Source organism: Oreochromis aureus, linkage group 4, assembly GCF_013358895.1.
Source record: "Oreochromis aureus strain Israel breed Guangdong linkage group 4, ZZ_aureus, whole genome shotgun sequence".
Lineage (NCBI taxonomy): Eukaryota > Metazoa > Chordata > Actinopteri > Cichliformes > Cichlidae > Oreochromis > Oreochromis aureus.
This window is the reverse complement of record NC_052945.1, coordinates 1,868,810-1,890,018: the sequence shown is the minus strand read 5'-3', so window position 1 is coordinate 1,890,018 and position 21,209 is coordinate 1,868,810. Positions and strand designations below refer to the sequence as shown.

General features: G+C 41.9%; 1 protein-coding gene across 1 annotated transcript; it reads right to left on the bottom strand.

Moving 5' to 3' along the window:
- Positions 1-13,122: 13,122 nt before the first annotated feature.
- Positions 13,123-15,086, bottom strand: LOC116318625 (nuclear factor 7, brain-like). Its single transcript, XM_031737700.2, has one exon. It carries the CDS (start codon positions 14,944-14,946, stop codon positions 13,498-13,500), a length of 1,449 nt encoding a protein of 482 aa, XP_031593560.2. The 5' UTR covers positions 14,947-15,086; the 3' UTR covers positions 13,123-13,497.
- Positions 15,087-21,209: the final 6,123 nt, after the last annotated feature.

Sequence of the window (21,209 nt, the reverse complement as noted above, 5' to 3'; positions counted from 1 at the left end):
AGAAATTTATTTATTTGAATATATTTGTTACATTGTTATATGTGTTGCATTAGTTTAAAGGTTTTATGTTATGTTAGGGTTCAATGTTGAGAGAAGAATCCATAAATAACCACAGATCCAGGCGTGTGCAATTTAGACGGCATTTTAATGAACACACGTGTGAGTTCAACAACCCAATCAGTGTTGAACTGTCTTTTTCATATTCAGACAACTGTTTTATGGGGTTAAGATAGTACAGCCCCCTTTTCTGTTACTAGGCAGAAATACGTCACTCCAAAACCACAATGACTTTTAACATAGAACATCATCTTCGTGTCGACAGCTGATGCTTCCTGTCAGCCCGCCTTCGCTGTCGCTTTATCTGTTGCACTTCCTCTAAGTACGTCGGCACAATTCTGCCTTTGCAGCAAAAACACATCTTCACTTCTGCCCTACCAAAATAGATCTACCATGGTGTGTATGTGTGTGTGCGTACACGTGCGAGGGCGCGTGCATGCTGTGTACTGCGTACATGTCATGACCTCTCACTATTTGTCTGTCTGTACGTGCAGAGTTTGCATCTGCTTTCTGAACCTTAGTTGACCTCAACTTAAGCAACCAACCAGGCTAAGGCCATCCTGTGTGTAATGATCTTGACTTATATGTAAAATATATAAACAACTGTTTCAGTCTACCACAACTACTTAAGGCTTAATCCGCAATAAATGCATAATAAACACCCTGCTCTTAACTTGCACTCACTCTGCTTTCGGTTTCACTTCTGCAAAACCTGCAACTTCAAAAGACATATAACTTCCTGTCTTCTTTTAGCACAGAGTTACTCTTTCACCCTGCAGTCTGCATAAACATTAAAATTGTACATTCCAAAGCACTTCGGGTTATAGATTCAACTCAACAGTTTAAAGTGGTTCTTACTGGACCTGTAATAAAGACTAATATGATACCAATATGTTTGAACATCTGAATGCATCTAGGAAAGCAACATCACTATTAACACTGAAACGGTAATGATGATTATCAAAATAGCAGCAAATAATAGCAGGAAAATATTTCGATTCTCCACAGTTATTAATAAATTGATTCAAACAAACAGTAATTGTCACTGAACTCAATTTGATTTACAGGCATTTGTAACACGTATGAACATAACGCTAACTTTGAACAATATTACTTGGATATTTATTTGATAGCAATAAAGTAAATAACAATAACAATTAAACAAGAATATTTCAAATACACAGTATGTAAAGATGGAAAAACAATATTTTCAGTTGTTCACACAGGATTAACCTGAGTGACCTGTTCCTGGACCGTTTCTTTAACAACTGTAATAGATTACAGGAAGTCTCTGGCAGTGTTGCTGAATCTGCCCGAGCAAGATCAGACGTGGATGAGCTGCTGCAACTGAGACCTGCGGTTTGTCTTTTCTGGTGGGCGAGTGGAGAATCACACAGGGTGGTCTGCAAAGAGAGCTTCAGGATGCTTCCTCCCACTGTCCACTGCATCCTCCAGCCACAGGGTTTGCAGGGCTCACTCATGGCTGCCACACCACTAAGATGTTTACAGAGATATGCAAGCAGGAGATGGTGGATGCTATATTATTAGTATAATACTTGTAACTCTGTAGCAGACAACAGTTTGATAAAATGCTATGTATAAAAACAAACAAACAAAAGATTAGATTCTATACGTTTAAAAGATATTTAGTTTATATATTTTATATGATACAGTACATGTGTGAGAATGACCGATGTTGTGGCAAAAAATGATCGTCTGCCAAAAACTGATTTCCGGTTTTTGCCTAAACTGATTGCTCGTATTTAACCTGCTATGAATAACTTGTTGGTCTATAATACGTGAAACATGTCAAATGTGTCCCTCATTAGTGATATCACGTCACTTTGAGCCACCAGCAACATTCCTGTAACAAGGTAGAAGCTGCAATCAGTTTTTGGCAGTGACTTTTATATATCCCTTATTTATCCAGTTAAAAAAAAATCTTATTGACATTAGAAATTTATTTTTTAAGAGTAATCTGGCCAAGAGGACAGCAGACAGCGCAACAAATATATCAATTGTACCTACATTATAACCAGAGTTATAAAGATACTTGAACAACAGGTAATTATTGTATATATAAAACCCCTTAGTAAACCAAGTTCACTGAAGTCTATTTATCAATATCAAGCCCTATTAGGGCTTTGGAGTTGACGTCACGCCGCAATGCATTGTGGGAGCGCGGCACCATTTTCGGGGTCTACGAATCAAAACAAACACACTGTGTTGGAACGACGATTACAAGATGCTTAAAAGCAGCTCAAAAGAGAACGGACTGTATAGAAACCGATTGCGTTCAGAGGCGAAGCGACGGTACTTGCAGAAAATAGCGTGCATTGGAAATGTGGACCCGTATGAAACACGGCCGTGGAGTAGAAACCCTGAAGACCAACCGCTACTGACATAGCCTGATATATTTTCGTACCTTATCTGTGGAGTCAGCGCGTACAAGTCATCATTCAAACAAAGGTAAGTCAGCTCGAGTACTGCGAGTGAAATGCGTTTGATTTCCCTGCAAACATTCAGATTAGTGCAGCATAAATTCATTCATGAGGGGAAATTACAGTGAGAACATGTGGAGGCTGTTAGAGGGATAACACAGTGAGTTCAGTGCATTGATGTGACATTGTCCTGAAGGATTTAGTTATTCTCTATGGTCAAAGAAATTGCAATGATTTATTCATATTTATTATAAATAATTCTAATTATAGATCTTGCTTCAATATTTGTATCTTGTGTCACTAAAAATACATTTTATTTTAATTTTATACATTGATTAATGACCTGCAGAATCTCCTTATCATATTAAGTGATTCATAATTGTCACTTTATGCTTTTACATCCTTGCATTACATGCTTTAGGTTCATTTTCTGCAGGCAGGTTTCTGAGAGAGAACAGGCAGATTTACCCTATAAAATGCAGCGTTCTATAGATGGACACATAAAGAAATGAAAAATTACATGTATGTGCTAACTTTCTAAACACTGTTACATTTATGATAAAGTAGATAAAACACATTTATGTCGGCCTTGGCTCATAGTTCTTGTCTTTAAATTAACTTTCTGTGTGTGTTTCAGGTGCTGCACTCTCAAAGACTGAATGAACCAGCATTGCAGCCACGGGTCACTGTGAGCATCACAGGGAAGGTTGAAGCCGCCCACTGCACCTGTGTGGCTGGAGTCATGGAGACCTGCAGCCATGTCGCTGCTCTTCTGTTTAATGTAGAAGCAACAGTGCGGATCTGTGGCACGAGGACTGTTACAGATGAACCTGCATACTGGTTTTTGCCTGGTAATGTGACCAAGATACAGCCAGAGGTTGGCCATAAGATAGACTTCTCCTCTTCAGCTGCCCAAAAAAAGGCTCTTGATCAAAACATAAACAGACCATCCGTATTGAAAGGTAAAAGGAGCCGTCCTCAAAAAAGAAAAATCCCACCTGCTACTGTGGAGGAGTTGTCACTGCTATAATGCCATAATGTTTTATATAGGGGTCTAGATTTATGCCTGTAGTGCACTGCCATGTAAATAATTTGCATTTACTGAATATGTACTGACTGAGTCCCACTGTTCAAAAGTTGAATAAAGAAACAAACTAATTTTTGCCTCTTTTTTTATTATTAAAACCACTTTATAGAACATCACATCAGTTACAGTGTAGAGTCCATGTCATTTATAGTAAAATCATGACAGTGTTTACATGATATCACACACTACTAACATTATTTACTGTATCTTTTGAAAAAAAAAAAAAACACTATTTAAACAGCACAAGACTTAAGAATATTTAACAGGAGCAAGTTTCATTTTCCCTGGTTTTACTACCACACTGTTCAACAAACGCAGCGAACCTTCACCATCTTATCTAGAAGGGTCACCTCTTCACCCTCACATGGAAGAAGTAATCTGATTGGCATGGTGGTATGTTTGAAGCAGGTCCCTTGTGTAGCGCTGGAACCCAGTCACGATGTGTTTCATCCATTTCATAGGCTGGTTTGCTGCAATAATGCCAAATAATTAGAAACTCTATAAAGAGAAGGTAGTTCTGCAAAATCACTCAGTAGGATGTTTGTTCTACTTTGCTATGACCTCAGAGCTCATCGAAAATAAAACTAATAGGCTATAAAGAGTGATATGAACATATTTAGAACTTACCGGAATGAAACTGTCTGGAGCACCAACAGATATTTGGAGATGGAAGAGAGCTGGATATCAGCTCGTCTCACAGCTGCTATCCAGGCTAGACGCCTTCGTTTGGTAACATCGATACACGAGCTGCCTCATGTTGCTTCCAGGTTGGGAAAGAATGAAAAGATAAACCCTTTTCAAGCTTATTCTCTTGCCGGTCGTGCGATCACACATTGCAGCCGACCACACAGCAAATACGAACCATGGCTGTTGTGTGTGCCTTCGCTCCCTTTTCACTTGCGCTAGACCCCCAAAATGGCGGATCGGGCCAAAATCCTTTCCACGCCCACCCCCGTGACATCACGCTCCAAAGCCAAGATGCCCCAGAGACAATCCAGCACATAACAGCAGGGTGCTCCCAGGCCTCTGGTAGAGGACCCGAGCTTGAAGGATTGACCGCCCGCAGGGGCGAGTGGGGAATTTTTTTTTTTTTTATACATAGGAGGTATCTATACATAAAATACAGGATGACAGAAGTGAATTCAAGACACACCATAATCCCAAAGGACCTCCTACAGAATATTCAAAGGGACACAAAACACATGTAGACTTTTTGGGCAAACTCCCTCGGACCCTAAAATAGCCAGGAGAGGATATAGAGCTGGTCTAGTGTTCCACAACCAGTGCCGAAACCACATTGTTTGTCCTGTATCTGAGGTTCCACTAACAGATAAATTCTCCTTTCCAGTACCCTTGCATAGATCTTCCCAAGGAGTCTGAGGAATGTGTAGGGCTAATTTCATCCATCTCAGAGGCCTGGGCATCAAAGAGCTTGTCTTTATAGAAAAACATATTGATTCTTCTTCACCCTCCTCTTGCTTATCTTAAGGGGAAACCTTGGGTTAACGTAGAGAGCTGATAGCTAGTTTGATGTGATGTTTATCCTGATTGCTGATGTTAGAGCAGGTGAATGTTAGGCTCTCCTCATAGTGCAGGCATCTGGACTGATTCAGAGGAAACGGAGAGTTTGATCTCAAAACAGGTTATTAATGTTTCATCAGGACATTTTCACCTTTATGATGCCTAGAAACTGAACTCTTTTAGCCCACACTGTATACTGTGAGGATAAAGTGCTAATCCCATGTTCTGATCTGTCAAGTAGTAGCAACAGCTTCACCCATATCACTCTCAACCACAGACTCCCTTCCAGAATTATTCCAACCACTAGGGGGAGCTAGATGATTAACAAAGAAACAAATCAAATCGCCTTAGCCAAAAGTCAGAGAATTTGTTCACTGTCAGTAATTAAACACTGTAATTACTGCAATTACACAGTGCAATTAAACACAATTACACTTTTATGTCTGATCAGTTGGAGTTCAATGTCACAGTTGCCCAGAACAGGAGAGCAGGAGATATTTTCAGGCGAGAATGTAGCTGTGTAATGCTCAAATATCTATGTCTGTGAAGGTTCTCAGTCATCCAGGTCATCGTAGTCAAAGGAGTTTGCAAAGAAAAGCATCTGGACTTCTTTAAGTTGCTTGAAGACGTTTCACCTCTCATCCGAGAAGCTTCTTCAGTTCTAAGGTCAAATGGCCGAGAGTCCCAGATTTAAACTTCTCAGATGAGAGGTGAAACGTCTTCAAGCAACTTAAAGAAGTCCAGACGCTTTTCTTTGCAAACTCCTTTGGCTCAAATATCTACTTAATTTATCAAAATATTACATATTTGCAGAAGTGCTTCCACGTTTTCGGAGAGCTCTGTTATCCACCAGCACGATGGAGGTCAAGGCTTGATAGAGTCCGCGAGCACAGCCAACTCCTGGCATATTGTTTTCAACCCCCCTGCGGTCTTTTACTACTCAGGTTAAACATGATATATATATTTAGTTAGATAGTTAGTTAGTTATGGCTATGGATTGAAAATTACGGTGGCCCCTAGAGACAAAGCACGTACAAACTCCAAAACACTTGCAAACTCCAAAACACTTGCAAAATCCAAAACACATGCAAATTCCAAAACACAACGGAAGTGCTCCAGGACGCTAGGGGCAGTGTTGAGCTTTTGTTACCTAGTAACTACACAAGCCAGGAAGTACCAATGACCGGATTTGGGCTCTATCCCAGTTCAGGGTCTGCAGCCTTAAAGGCCGCATTTTAAGGCCAAAGGCTGTCCCAATTCAAAGGCTGCTCGAAATGCGGCCCTCAAATGCGTCCTTAATTTCCCTGAATTTTAAGGATGGGTCGGTGTAGCCTTCATGGCCCAACATATCCCAGATTTCATAGCGCGGCGGTGGTGTGGATAATTTTGCCGAAAAAAAAACGGAGGAAGCGGAGCCGCCAAAGAGTAAACTTTCAGAAGTAAGTACTGAATATTATGTCACTTATTTATGCGCAAATGTTTTTATAATGAAGAACATTAAAACATTACTGTTGGCCACATGTCGGCAAAGTTAAGTGACATTAGCGATGTTTGTACTAACTTGGGTTTAAAGCCTTTACTTTAAAATATACGCCGTTCAATAGTTGACTTTAATCTTACAGAGAATGTGATGATTTTATGGATAATTAAAGTCAGTCATATATCCACAAACACAACAAGCTGAAAGTCAGTGATGCTGCTCGGTTTGCAGTCCTGAATATGACGGCACAAGCAGGATTCACTGCACTGTTAATGTTAGCTATGTTATATTGCTGCCTCTGTTCGGTGGTGTCGAGCCAAACGGACTTTAACGTGTGTTTGAACGAGCTGACAGTTCACTCGTTAAGCTGAAAGAAAGATGCTTTAATCACAGGAGTCACACATGTGTCCACTGGACCATCTGGAACTCTTCTTGTTTAGCACTCGTAATAACACAAACACTAAATCCTCCTTCTCTTGTGCTGTTTTGTAGCAGTGTGTACACCTGAGACTGTCACCTGTCTGTCTGTCCTGCACTCTCTCTCTGTTTCTTTCTCTCTGATTGTGGAATAAAAGTATGAACATGTATTTATAAGTTACACTTGTGTTTGAATCCTGCAGCTTATCACACATTTGATTTCCATGTGTGACGACTGCAAGTGTCCAGAGTGAGGACAGACTGAGGGACCCACTGCTGCACATCATCTGTGAGGCTTTGCACCCTGATGATCCACCAGGACAAACTCAGCAGTGTGTGAGGAAGAGGAGGAGGAAGAGCCAGCAGCAGCTGACAGATGGGGAGAATAGACAGACTGTTCCCTGTTTGTGAAGGACTGCTAGGAAAGTTTAACATAACTAATTGTCTGTCCTGAATCAGTCTTATTAGGTAATGTTCAAATAATGTTATCATCCCAGTGTTTTCAGTGTGGGAGAAAGTACACAGGGCCTTCAAGTTACACACTATGAAAGGCAGCAACAAGTTTAATATTCAGAAACCTAAAGTATGTATCAGCAGCAGAATGGAGCTAAAAATAAATGTTTGTTTCAGTTCTATGAAGCTTTGAGTATTTTGGATTAGTAGCACTGCTGTGTTTGTTGCATCATATTGCTGTAATTGTTTATATGCTTTATATATTCTGAGGTAAGTTGATCTATAGTGTTACATCATATTCTATAAGGATGTTATGTGTTTGTAGACTTTCTGCCCAGTTTGACCCATTTAGCAGAAGTCAGCCTGTTTAAGGCTCTGATATCTATTCTGTATGACTTAAAGCAGTTATGACATGGTCTGATTTTCTCACCCAATAAAGGAATATTTCATATATCAGTCTGATCTTCATTCTATCAGAAACAGTTATCACAGTTTGTACATTTTCTTTTTATAAATATATGTAAGCAATGAGCTAAATTTAGCAATGCCAACATACTGAAGGAACAACATTTGTCTCTTATATATAATACACCTATATATGCACTGTCAAAGATACTTCTCTTTGAGTGAAGATTTAAGGTGATAAGACATATAGATAACTGCAACTAGAATCTGTACTGAGGCTCAGTATTTGACACAGAGTTCATGTTCACTGCTGTAATAACTTATGATGATTAATATAATAACTATAATATTGGCCATATTATATTTACATTACCACAGTGAGATGACTTTAGTCTCATGAACAACATTAGCTAATTGTTATTTACTAACTAATCTTAAATGACTGTTCAGTACAGAAATGAAGCCCAAAAATCATGTTTTACAGTCCTGTGGTCTCAGCCTCAGATACTTATCAAATCACACAAAGCTCTTGTAGAAACAAACAAACAAATGAACAAAATATGTTCTCCTTCATTTCTGTCAAACAAAGTTGTATGACACGTTTCCAGCGGTTAGTATCATGGTTGCTAGGCAACCTGGGAAGCGCGACGGAGACTAGACCGTCCCATACAGACAAACTTGCCGTTTATTTCGCAAATCGAGCTCAACACTGCCCCTAGCGTCCTGGAGCACTTCCGTTGTGATTTGGAGTTTGCATGTGTTTTGGAGTTTGCAAGTGTTTTGGATTTTGCAAGTGTTTTGGAGTTTGCAAGTGTTTTGGAGTTTGCAAGTGTTTTGGATTTTGCAAGTGTTTTGGAGTTTGCAAGTGTTTTGGAGTTTGTACGTGCTTTGTCTCTAGGGGCCACCGTAGAAAATACCCCCCACACCCCACCCCTAATGGCTGCACCTCCCGAAGAATTTTGTCTGGGCTCTTATCTCACTTTTTTGTTTCAAACAATCAACAGAAAATTTCACAGACATATTTTTATATTAGGTTTTTAAGGCTGTGGTGTTAATTTTTAAGTAACATGAGCCCAGCGGCAGCAGCAACGCTAGGCTAACGCTAACTAGCTAGCAAGATTATAAACCTGGTGCTAAACTAAGAGAAGCCACAAAATCAGTTTGAATAAGAGTAAACATTTACTCACCAAGTCAGTGTATCAGGTAAAGATCCACAGCAATGACAACATTAATATCTTGAGCTGAAGCTTCTCCAGGTTTGCTCAACATATTCCATAACAAATGCACCGTGAACATACGGACTGATCCGAGAGGGAGGAGGACGGTAGTCACGTGGCATTTTCAAACCACATCTTTCATCCTTCCGCACTGAGAAGCAAAACTTCCAGCTTTAGTTTTTCTAAGTTAAGACAACTCAAATAAATGGAGTTTATCAGCGTTTTTGCATAAAAAGTACTGGTAACGTATTTAAATCGAGTTCTGATAACAAATTGATAAAAATTGAGTTCAGCCTACTTAATATTTTTAATTAAACACAATATTACATTTTACAGTGTGGAGCAAAATATGGGTGTGTGTGTTTGGAGGATGCGTTTGTGGGGGGTTAGGTGGTTAGGTGGTTGTGAAAAAGGGGGGCCTGGCAAAAAAAGTTTGGGAACCACTGCTTTAATCACAGGAGTCACACATGTGTCCACTGGACCATCTGGGAACTCTTCTTGTTTAACACTTGTAATAACACAAACACTAAATCCTCCTTCTCTTGTGCTGTTTTGTAGCAGTGTGTACACCTGAGACTGTCACCTGTCTGTCTGTCCTGCACTCTCTCTCTGTTTCTTTCTCTCTGATTGTGGAATAATCGAGCCAAATTTAGTAATGCCAACATATTGAAAGAACAATGTTTGTCTCTTATATATAATACATCTGTATATACACTGTCAGAGATACTTGTCTTTGAGTGAAGATTTAAGGTGATAGGAAATATAAACTTGAATCTTTACTGAAGCTCAGTATTTGACACAGAGTTCAAGCTCACTGCTGTAATATATCATAATAATCTGACAATAAATATCATATTGGCCATATTTTATTTACATTACCACAGTGAGATGATTTTAGTCTCATGAACAACATTAGCTAATTGTTATTTACTAGCTAATCTTAAATGACTGTTCAGTACAGAAATGAAACCCAACAATCATGTTTCACTGTGGTCTCAGCCTCAGATACTCAACTAATCAAAATGATGTCATAAAAAAATAAACAAACAAAAAAACATTTTTTCTCCTTCATTTCTGTCAAACAATGCTGTATCAAATGTTTCCAGCAGCTAGTATCATGGTTGCTAGGCAGACCGTCCCATTTCACAAGCCTCGCTGTTCAGGTGTTCTGACAAACCATCCTACTTTGGCAAAACGTCCTACCGTAAGTAGTTTATGCACATTTCTGATGTCACAGAGTAATTCCAGCACCAATTTAAGTAGGTATGATGGTTTGCCACTTAACTTTGCCCATCAGAGTATACTTGTAGCTCATATGCATACAGTCAGGATGGTTTGCCACTTCATTTTACCCGTCAGAGTATGTGTGTAGCTGTTATTAACAAAGGTAGGATGATTTGCCACTGAATTTTACCCGTCAGAGTATGTGTGTAGCTGTTATTAACAAAGGTAGGATGATTTGCCGCTGAATTTTAGCTGTTAAAGTATGCTTCTAGCTCATATTCACAAAGGTAGGATGGCTCGCCACTTAAATGTAGCTATTAAAGTATGCTTCTAGCTCAGATAAACAAAAGTAGGACGATTTGCCACTAAATTTTAGCAGATTAAGTATGCTTGTAGGTGACATTCACAAAGGTAGGATGGTTTGCCACTAAATTTTAGCAGATTAAGTATGCTTGTAGGTGACATTCACAAAGGTAGGATGGTTTGGCAGTTAATTTTACCGGTCAGAGTATTTTTCTAGCTAATATTCACAAAGGTAGGACGGTTTGCCACTGAATTTCGAGTTGTGCGCATGCGCAGAAACAACGGGTGGGATGGTTTGCCAGGTAGGATGGATTCCCAGAACACCGGCCTTCTAGGTCTTCAAAGGACCCGGCCCACGTAGACCGTGAAGGCTGGGTCCTCCGAAGGATGCAGCCCCTGAATTGGGAAACAGCCAGTGTGTTATAATGAGGAGTAATGAAGAATGAATGAAATGAGTGGTGTAACAAATTACTTTCCTCAGTAATGTACTGCAGTACTTTCAAGAAAAGTAAGTAATGTGTAAGACATTTCTTTTTTTAGTAATAACCCCATCACTGCCCACCTCTGTCTGAAGCACTGCTTCCCCAATACTGAAACAGATTTGTGAAACAGGTGCAACATCAGGTACAATATTGTAAATGTCAAAATGTGCAATACCCAGAATGCTATTTGGTTTCTTGCCAGCGAGTACTTGTATTACCACCCTCTCTGTATAGTATTTTTATTTAGTAAATACTATTAGTAGATTGCTCCATTGTCTGCTTTATTTGTATTTATGATTTGCTTTATTTCTGCCTCTCAAAAATGTAACTTGACCTGGACAGCTTTGCACACGAATTCCAATGTGCATGGACAGTTGGTCCTATGTGCAAATGGCAAATAAAAATCTTGAACCAATCTCAGTTATCGCTGATTCTGAAAGAATCACTTTGGTAGTGGAATGCTGAACCAGCTCTCGATCCTCTCTAGGATTTTTGAGTCTACACGTTTGTTGCTTTTTGACTGCGTCCTGTAGACTTTCCTGTGGGGGCTGCTTGAGGAGGACTGGATATCCGGCTTTTGTTGTGAGCTTTTTGGGTCCTGTAGCCAAAAAGTTACTGGTGGAAGATGGATTCTACCAAGGTGCCCCTTGCCACCAATTCTTCTCTACCTCCTGAGCAGAGTATGAACTGTTTGGTTGGTGGTTGGCTTCATCATGACCTTCTCCTTGAACTGGGGAAGCAGAAGGAAGGAGAATCACAGTTCACAGCTTGAGAAGTGTAGAGTCCACCCTTCAGTCAGAATTGCTGACAGACTGGTACCAGTGATGCAGACCACTGAGCCGTTGTGGTAAAGACAGAGCAGAGCATGAGAACAAAGTTAAAGCTTTACTGGCCAGGCTACATTCCAACCCTCATCTGTGGTCACAGGCTGTGACAAGCAGTGTTGGTCAAGTTACTTGAAAACGTAATCAGTAACTAATTACTGATTACTTCCCCCAAAAAGTAATCCCGTTACTTTACTGATTACTTATTTTCAAAAGTAATTAATTACTTAGTTACTTAGTTACTTTTTAAAAACATGATTTACAACCTGAATAGGTGATAAAGCGATAGATCTTTCAGCCCAATTCTACTTTTTCTGCATAATCCATCATACAAAATGTAATCAAATGGAAATGTCTCTTTTTAAAACTTGTTTTATTAGTTTTAATCTTTTAACTTTATGCATCAAGCAAAAATTAAATTATATGCAACATTCTCTGACTGGAAGAAATTTGTTTAACATTTAAACCTATTTTCTGCACATTCCAGCACATAAAATAAAATATGTTTTTGTGTTTACACTCACCCTTTCAAATAAATGCAAGTAAAACACAGCAGAAAATAAATAAAATCAAAGACTAGCGGTCCTGTTGCTCTATTTTCACCTGTAAAGCAGGACTGGGGTAGGCGGAGGTTTACCCTGGTGCAGGTGTGCCGCAGCGGTCAGTGGAAGAATCCGCGAGTTTCTCTGTGAATTTCACATTATGTCGTAGCGCACTCGGTGCTTGCCTGGAAGTTTAGGGGTTTAAAAAGACGTTTTCTTCCCACGCAGTGAACAGTGGACACTAATGTTTTTGTCACTTTTTATGGAATCAAACTCAAAATAAGGTCAGTACTTCCACGCTTTAAACGCTGCACGCTCATACTCTCTCCCGCACTCGATATATTATCCATTGTTGATCTGCAGACAGCTGTTGTCACGAACGTCGCACTCGCTTACGTCACTGTCATGAGACACTCTCGCAAAAAACTCACGGTTTTAGTAACGCAGTAACGCAGCGTTCCTACGGGAAAGTAACGGTAATCTAATTATCTCCAAAAGTTGAATCTGTTCATCTGGACGTGGCGTTTTGTGGGAGAAACGTTTCTCCCAAAAACGCTACGTCCAGATGAACAGATTCAACTTTTGGAGATTTACTTTCCTGGATGATTGAGAATGCATCAAGACGGTAATCTAATTACCGTTTTTGCAATAGTAATCCCTTACATTACTCGTTACTTGAAAAAAGTAATCAGATTACAGTAACGCATTACAAGTAATGCGTTTACCCTGGTGCAGGTGTGCCGCAGTAACGCGTTACTGCCCATCTCTGGTGACAAGTGGGTGGAAGAATGAGATGTGGTGGCTGACAGAGTTCTGTGTGACTTGGCATAGACTGCTGCCCCCTGCTGGATAGATGGCCTAATACATAATGCTTCACATCACATCAATAATATACAGTCTTTAACTCAGAATTAGCCACAGTTAGACTTTTAAACCAGTTGGATGAAATAAAAATTTTAAACTTCTTTCTTCTTTGATTTTTACAAATAAAGAAACTGTAGATTTAATCAGAGGACTCACATTCCAAACTGATGCTAATCATTTTCAGTTGCTGGGAAAACCTGCCCGTCTTCTAACGGCCTGTCTTGTCACACACACCTTCATCGGTAACACCTGCACTGGGACGTAATCCCCACTTGAAATGTCCGGAAACATCCTCTCAGTGAAGGTGTGTGTGAAGGTGTGTATGTGTGTGTCAGTATCAAGATCAGAGAACGACAGCTTCCCTCCGTCCCAGTCCAGAGTCACTCTGATCCTCCGGAGCTTCCTCCTTACTGGGAGAAAAGACACCGGAGCTGGTGGCGCCCATTCCAAGTACTCACCATTTTCATACCCTATTTCCAAAACTCCAGACTCAGGGCTTCTCTTCCTCTGAGCAGACTCTGCCGACACACCTATTATCCAGTCTGTACTGTCTCCAACATCAACGTCCCAGCTGTGAGTTCCAGATTTAAAGCCTTTGGTGCCCAGGACAGAGTAGCTGTGCTTATTAAACCTCTCGGGATTATCAGGAAGCTGCTGACTCCCTCCAAACCTCACACTGCTCAGATCTTCAGACAGGATGAGTTCAGGGTGAGCGGTGTTAGGGTCCAGGATCACAGGCGTGTAGGAGACCAAGTTCTTCATCTTGTTCCAGATGTTGAAGGTCAGGTTGCCCAGGTGTTTGGCCTGGTCTATCAGAGCTCCTGAGGGCACCTGTGGATCATCCAGCAGGGGGCAGCGCTGGACTCTTGCTACTGCAGCCTTGTAGCTGTGCAGGAATGCGACGTCTTCAGCTCTCAGCTCCTCCTCTGTGGCTCTGACTGTGTCTGAAAGAGCTGCTATCTCTCTGCTCAGAGCCTCCATCCTCTCCTTCATCCTCCCACTCCTCTGCTCCTCTTCCTCCCTCAGTGCAGCCAGTCTGGCCTCCTCTTCTCCTGCTAGAAACTGGTGAAGCTTCTTAAACTGCTCCTTAATCTGCCTCTCTGTGCGTCGGGCCTGGGCCTTAATGTGTTCTGCTGTTTGGTCAAATTTCACTTTGACTTCTTCACAGACCTTTAACTTCTTCTTTACGAGCTCCAGAGTTTCCTGAAGTTTGTCCTTGTGTTGTCGTGCAGCTTCATCGATGGGTCTGAATCTGTGCTTGTTGTGTTTTTCAGAGTCTCTGCAGACGACACACACTGGCTGCTGATGGTCCAAACAGAAGAGTCTGAGTTTCTCAGAGTGCAGACTGCAGAGATCCTCTGAAGCTCGCTGATCTCTCTGCTGTAAGAAGGACTCACACAGGTTCTTTAAAGCCAGGTTACGAGGTGGATCGTCCCTTGAAGATCTTCTCCTGCAAACTGGACACTTGTGTGTTGGGTCTGCTCTCCACCAGCTCTTCAAACAGTCTGTACAGAAGCTGTGGCCGCATGACAGAACAACAGGGTCTGAGAAGATGTTCTCACACACCGAGCAGTTAAGATCCTCGTCTGATCTGGAAGCCATCGAGTTTGTGAATGAAGCTATAAACATGATCTACAGCAAGTCCTGGTTCTCTTTCTCCTCTTCACTGAAACTTCCCCTGAGTCGTATTTTTGGACAAACTTACTTTCAGTGTGTGCAGGCTGTTGTTGTCTTCCACTTTTCTCTTGTGTAGCTGGACTCGCTCAGAGGAAGCTGGTACTTTGGTCTGATGATCTATATGTGTCTCTTTAGTGAGGAAGAAAAACAAGGTGTTTCCTAATTTCTTTCAGGTGAGTCAGCTGAGGGGCGAGGCTTTGTCAGAAGTCCTCGGGTAAGATGTTTTTCCCAGAGTACAAAAGCCGACCTGTCAGCCGTTGGAAACTGTAAAACAGGTTTGTCCAAATTTCATCAGGACAGTCTCGCCTTTAGAAGTTCATTCAATGAGGATAACAAAGTTCTGACTGGAGACACAGTGATACTGTCAAGATTTGAAGTTTAGTCCTGTAACATGTGTAAGTTGTTTTTGCATTCAAGAAAACAAACTTTTTATCTCAAAACTTCAGAGGGGTTGATTATATTATTTGAGGTGTGCAGAACTTCAGAAGGATATTTAATTTAATTTACATAGTACAGTATGTACTACATAAATTACACGGGGTGGCTGTGGCTCAGGTGGTAGAGCAGATGAGCTACTGATTGAAAAGTCGGAGGTTCGATCCTTGGCTTCCCCAGTCTGCATGCCAAATAACCTTGGGCAAGATACTAACCCCAAGTTGCTCTCCGATGCGTCCATTGGGTAGTGTTTGTTAACGGGAGGAAGGTTTTAGTGAGCCTGGGGGTGTGGGACCTGATGCGCCCAACCAGAGGGCAGCGGGTCAAACAGGTGGTGGGTGGGGTGCAAGGGCTCACCTGTGATGTCCCTGGTTTACCTGAGACAGGAGGATGTGATGATGGCCTCCAGGGCTGGCAGAGGGCAGTCAGTGATGTTTTGGGGCAGTGTTCATGACTCTCTGTGCAGCCTTCCTGTTCTCAGTCGTGGTCCCTGAATACCAAACACGCTCTTCACTGAGGAGCTGTAGCAGGCCAGCAGCAGCTTCAGGTCCAGGTTATTCTTCCTCATGACATGGAGGAAGTGCAGCCACTGCTGGGCCTCCTTTACCAGGGTGATGGTGCTGTGGGTCCAGGTGAGATCAGCAGACATGTGGGTCCTCAGAAACCTGAAGGTGGAGACAGATTCCACCTGTTCTCCATGTATAATGAGAGGGAGTGGACCTGTCTGTGCCTCCTGAAGTCCATCATGAGGTCTGAGGTTGTGGTTCTTTAGTGGAAAACAGTAGAAACACTCCCTCTGGGGTGGAGGAGACAGGCTGGAAGGTAGGGGAGTTCAAGTGTCTTGGAGGGATGGGAAGGTGAAGCGGGAATTGGATTGGCAGACTGGTGTGACTCCCACAGTAATGCAAACGTTGTACTGGACTGTCATGGTGAAGAGACCTGAGCCAAAAGTCCATCTACGCCCTAACCCTGGATGGAAAATGTGGCTCGGGAGAAGGACATCCGAAATACTCTGCTTAGCATGATGCCGACATGACTCGACTCCGACAGAGGCCAGTTTTAGTGGGTGGGGGTGGCTGCTGCCTTGTGGTCTGGAGGTGTGAGGCCTGGGGTGGTTGCAGTGATGCATGCTGGCCCTGGAGGAGATCTCGTTTTAAAAGATCTGATTTTTTTGTTCTAACCTGTCCTGTCCAGTACTTTTATCAAGCAGAATCATGGTCTGAATGCACAGTTTTAATGTCTGGTTTTAGTTAATGGAAGGTTGGTGGTTTGATACCTGGCAACATCAGTCTGCATGCCAAAGTATCCTTGGGCAAGGTACTGAACCCAGACTTGCTACTGATGCGTGCATATCAGTGTGAATGTTAGCAAGAAAGTATTCAGATGCATGGAAAAATAATGTTGGCACGGTGGCACGGTGGGGGCGACACGGTGGCACGGTGGTTAGCACTGTTGCCCTGAGTTCAATTCCCCCATCAGGCCGGGGTCTTTCTGTGTGGAGTTTGCATGTTCTTCCCGTGTTTGCGTGGGTTCTCCCCGGGTACTCCGGTTTCCTCCCACAGTCCAAAGTCATGCAGTTAGTGGGGATAGGTTAATTGATTAATCTGAATTGCCCATAGGTGTGAATGTGAGCGCGAATGGTTGTCTGTGTCTCTATGTGTTAGCCCTGCGACAGACTGGCGACCTGTCCAGGGTGTACCCCGCCTATCACCCTATGACAGATGGGATAGGTTCCAGCGCCCCCCGCGACCCTGGAAAGGATAAGCAGAAGCGAATGGATGGATGGGAAAAAAATGGTGCTGGAAACACTTTTTAGGAATGCTGAAGAGCTGCGATGGCTTATTCCCAGATGAACTTCAGAGACAAATCACCAAGTTTCTCTCGGAGGACTTGATCCGCTCTTTCACTCTGTGCAACAGTCAGTGCGTTCTTCCAGTCTCCGATCTGAGCTGTAACAAAGACAAAAACTCTGAGCTGGATATCTGTTCACGTGTTTCTTCACAGCAGGTGCAGGCCTGTTACGTTACGCAGAAAGTTCCCACCGAAAAACGTCTTTGAAACCTGCTCGTAGTTCGCCCTGCTGTCCTTCTTCATGTTGTAGCAGTCACAATTGTGTGGTGTCTCTTTAAGACAGTCTAAGTCAAGGGTTTATGATGTCATTAGTATGTGCCACTGCCCTCTCTTTGGAGTATGTGAACAACATGCTTGCACGCGAGTGCATGGAGAGAGACAGACTTTACGTGTTTCGCCTCTAGTAGCTTTTGCAAAGTTACGTGTTGTATGAACACTGTGTGTCATGTTTGATAAGCAGCAGCTGTTCAACCGGGCCTTGTATGGTTGACGAAGACAAGGTGCATTAAAGGATAACGCTGTGGAATTCCCAATACCAGTGTGATCGTGTATTCTTCCAACTGTCCTGCTAAGTGTAGGATAGTTGGAATAGATGCCACCACTGAACACAACCCAACATCACAATGTTGTCAAACTTTGATTTTTCTACGACTTGGTCGATGGCGACCTCAGTCAGGTTTTTCCCCAGGAAACTGCAGAGCTTCCAGGACGCTGACCCTACTGTGATGTGGGATAATGGAGCCAGTCATCCAGCATTTTCATGTGACCGAGTTCACATACAAACACAAACACTGTGTGCTCACACAGCAGCAGATTTATGGGCTCAAATCGTGCTCATAAATATTTTGTACTTGGAAATCAGACTGAGTAGTTGTGAACTGAGTTTTGAAAAGTACTAATGTTGAAAGTACTAACATCACTAATGTCACACTGTAAACCAAAATATCTGAAAATTTTAGGTTTGTGCATCCAACGGTGAGAATTTTTTTATATGTAAAAAAAATATTACACAAGTTACAATTATTATTATTTTTTATTAAGGTCTGCTTACAGATACAAAGCAAAAAAAAATACGTGTAAAACTCTGCACTCAAGTTCCCTGGCTGTGTGTTTCAACTTACGAGTACCAAGTTTAACCCAGTTTTTCTTCCTTTTAGCTGATTGGTCACAGCCCGTGTGTGCGGAGGGATGTCTGAGAAAAAAAACAAACAACACCCACTGGTGGGAGAACACACACTTACACACATGGGCCTGTTTATGCTGCTGCCCCCCCCTTGTTAAATTTGTGATTGACATGACATTGACCAATCAGCTGAAAGGAAGAACAATCGGGTCAAACTTCGTACTTAGAAATTGAAACTCACACACAGCCAAGGAAGTCGAGCACAGAGTTTTACACTTAGTTTTTTGTTTTGTATCTGTAAGCAGACCTTACCATAAATAAATGAATAAAAATGATTGTAACTTGTGTAAATATTTTTTACACATAAACAAATTCTCACCTTTGGATGCACAAACCTAAAATTTTCAGATATTTTGGTTCACGAGGTTACAAAACTCAGTTCACAACTATTCTGATTTACAAGTCCAAAATATTTATGAGCACGACTTGAGCCCGCACCCTGAACAGTTTCCGCTGAGTTACATATTATTCAGATTTCTATAAACCTTAAAGTCTTCTGTTTATACCGTGAGGTGCAGGCGGGATGCGGGGAGCGTGGAAACGAGCCAGCACGTGGTTTCCTGAACATTAAAGCTCTGTGCTCACCAAGCTGTGTCTCTGCTGTGCATGGAAACCTCGCCCATTATAAACTGACCAGGACACCACCTCAGCCACCCCCCTCCCCTCCCCTCCCACCACCACCTTATTGTATCACTGGGGCAATCTACGTGGCTCAGACTGGCCCACAGCCTGTTTAACATGTGACTGCAGAACCGCTGGAGTGTCTCTGCCTCACAACATGAAGCGGCTTTAGTGCATTGAAGCCAGTGTTGGCTGAAAGAAGACCACTAACCAGACCTTTACGTCCATCCTGATGTAGAGAAAATCAAAGTTACATTACAGGGAGTGCAGAATTATTAGGCAAATGAGTATTTTGTCCACATCATCCTCTTCATGCATGTTGTCTTACTCCAAGCTGTATAGGCTTGAAAGCCTACTACCAATTAAGCATATTAGGTGATGTGCATCTCTGTAATGAGAAGGGGTGTGGTCTATTGACATCAACACCCTATATCAGGTGTGCATAATTATTAGGCAACTTCCTTTCCTTTGGCAAAATGGGTCAAAAGAAGGACTTGACAGGCTCAGAAAAGTCAAAAATAGTGAGATATCTTGCAGAGGGATGCAGCAGTCTTAAAATTGCAAAGCTTCTGAAGCGTGATCATCGAACAATCAAGCGTTTCATTCAAAATAGTCAACAGGGTCGCAAGAAGCGTGTGGAAAACCAAGGCGCAAAATAACTGCCCATGAACTGAGAAAAGTCAAGCATGCAGCTGCCAAGATGCCACTTGCCACCAGTTTGGCCATATTTCAGAGCTGCAACATCACTGGAGTGCCCAAAAGCACAAGGTGTGCAATACTCAGAGACATGGCCGAGGTAAGAAAGGCTGAAAGACGCACCACCACTGAACAAGACACACAAGCTGAAACGTCAAGACTGGGCCAAGAAATATCTCAAGACTGATTTTTCTAAGGTTTTATGGACTGATGAAATGAGAGTGAGTCTTGATGGGCCAGATGGATGGGCCCGTGGCTGGATTGGTAAAGGGCAGAGAGCTCCAGTCCGACTCAGACGCCAGCAAGGTGGAGGTGGAGTACTGGTTTGGGCTGGTATCATCAAAGATGAGCTTGTGGGGCCTTTTCAGGTTGAGGATGGAGTCAAGCTCAACTCCCAGTCCTACTGCAAGTTTCTGGAAGACACCTTCTTCAAGCAGTGGTACAGGAAGAAGTCTGCATCCTTCAAGAAAAACATGATTTTCATGCAGGACAATGCTCCATCACACGCGTCCAAGTACTCCACAGCGTGGCTGGCAAGAAAGGGTATAAAAGAAGAAAAACTAATGACATGGCCTCCTTGTTCACCTGATCTGAACCCCATTGAGAACCTGTGGTCCATCATCAAATGTGAGATTTACAAGGAGGGAAAACAGTACACCTCTCTGAACAGTGTCTGGGAGGCTGTGGTTGCTGCTGCACGCAATGTTGATGGTGAACAGATGAAAACACTGACAGAATCCATGGATGGCAGGCTTTTGAGTGTCCTTGCAAAGAAAGGTGGCTATATTGGTCGCTGATTTGTTTTTGAATGTCAGAAATGTATATTTGTGAATGTGGAGATGTTATATTGGTTTCACTGGTAAAAATAAATAATTGAAATGGGTATATATTTGTTTTTGTTAAGTTGCCTAATAATTATGCACAGTAATAGTCACCTGCACACACAGATATCCCCCTAAAATAGCTGAAACTAAAAACAAACTAAAAACTACTTCCAAAAACATTCAGCTTTGATATTAATGTGTTTTTTGGGTTCATTGAGAACATGGTTGTTGTTCAATAATAAAATTATTCCTCAAAAATACAACTTGCCTAATAATTCTGCACTCCCTGTAATCAGTCTTATTTATTATAGTCATGAATGAAAACTCCCCCCCCCCTCCCCCCCAAAAAAGAAATATAATTATATAATCCTATAATTATATAAGTGTAAGAGGCCTACTTACTAAACTCTATACATCCAGGTATCTCATATTTTCATATTTTCATGTCCTGATAGAATTATCAGGTTCGTGTCGCCCTCTGCTGGACACAGCCACAAAATACATGATCAGGTTTCTGAAAGCTTAAGAAAAGTGGCTCCAGTATGTTTTTCTTTATTTGTCAATATACAGTGATGTGATTCAGATACTAACATTTAATCAGGCCA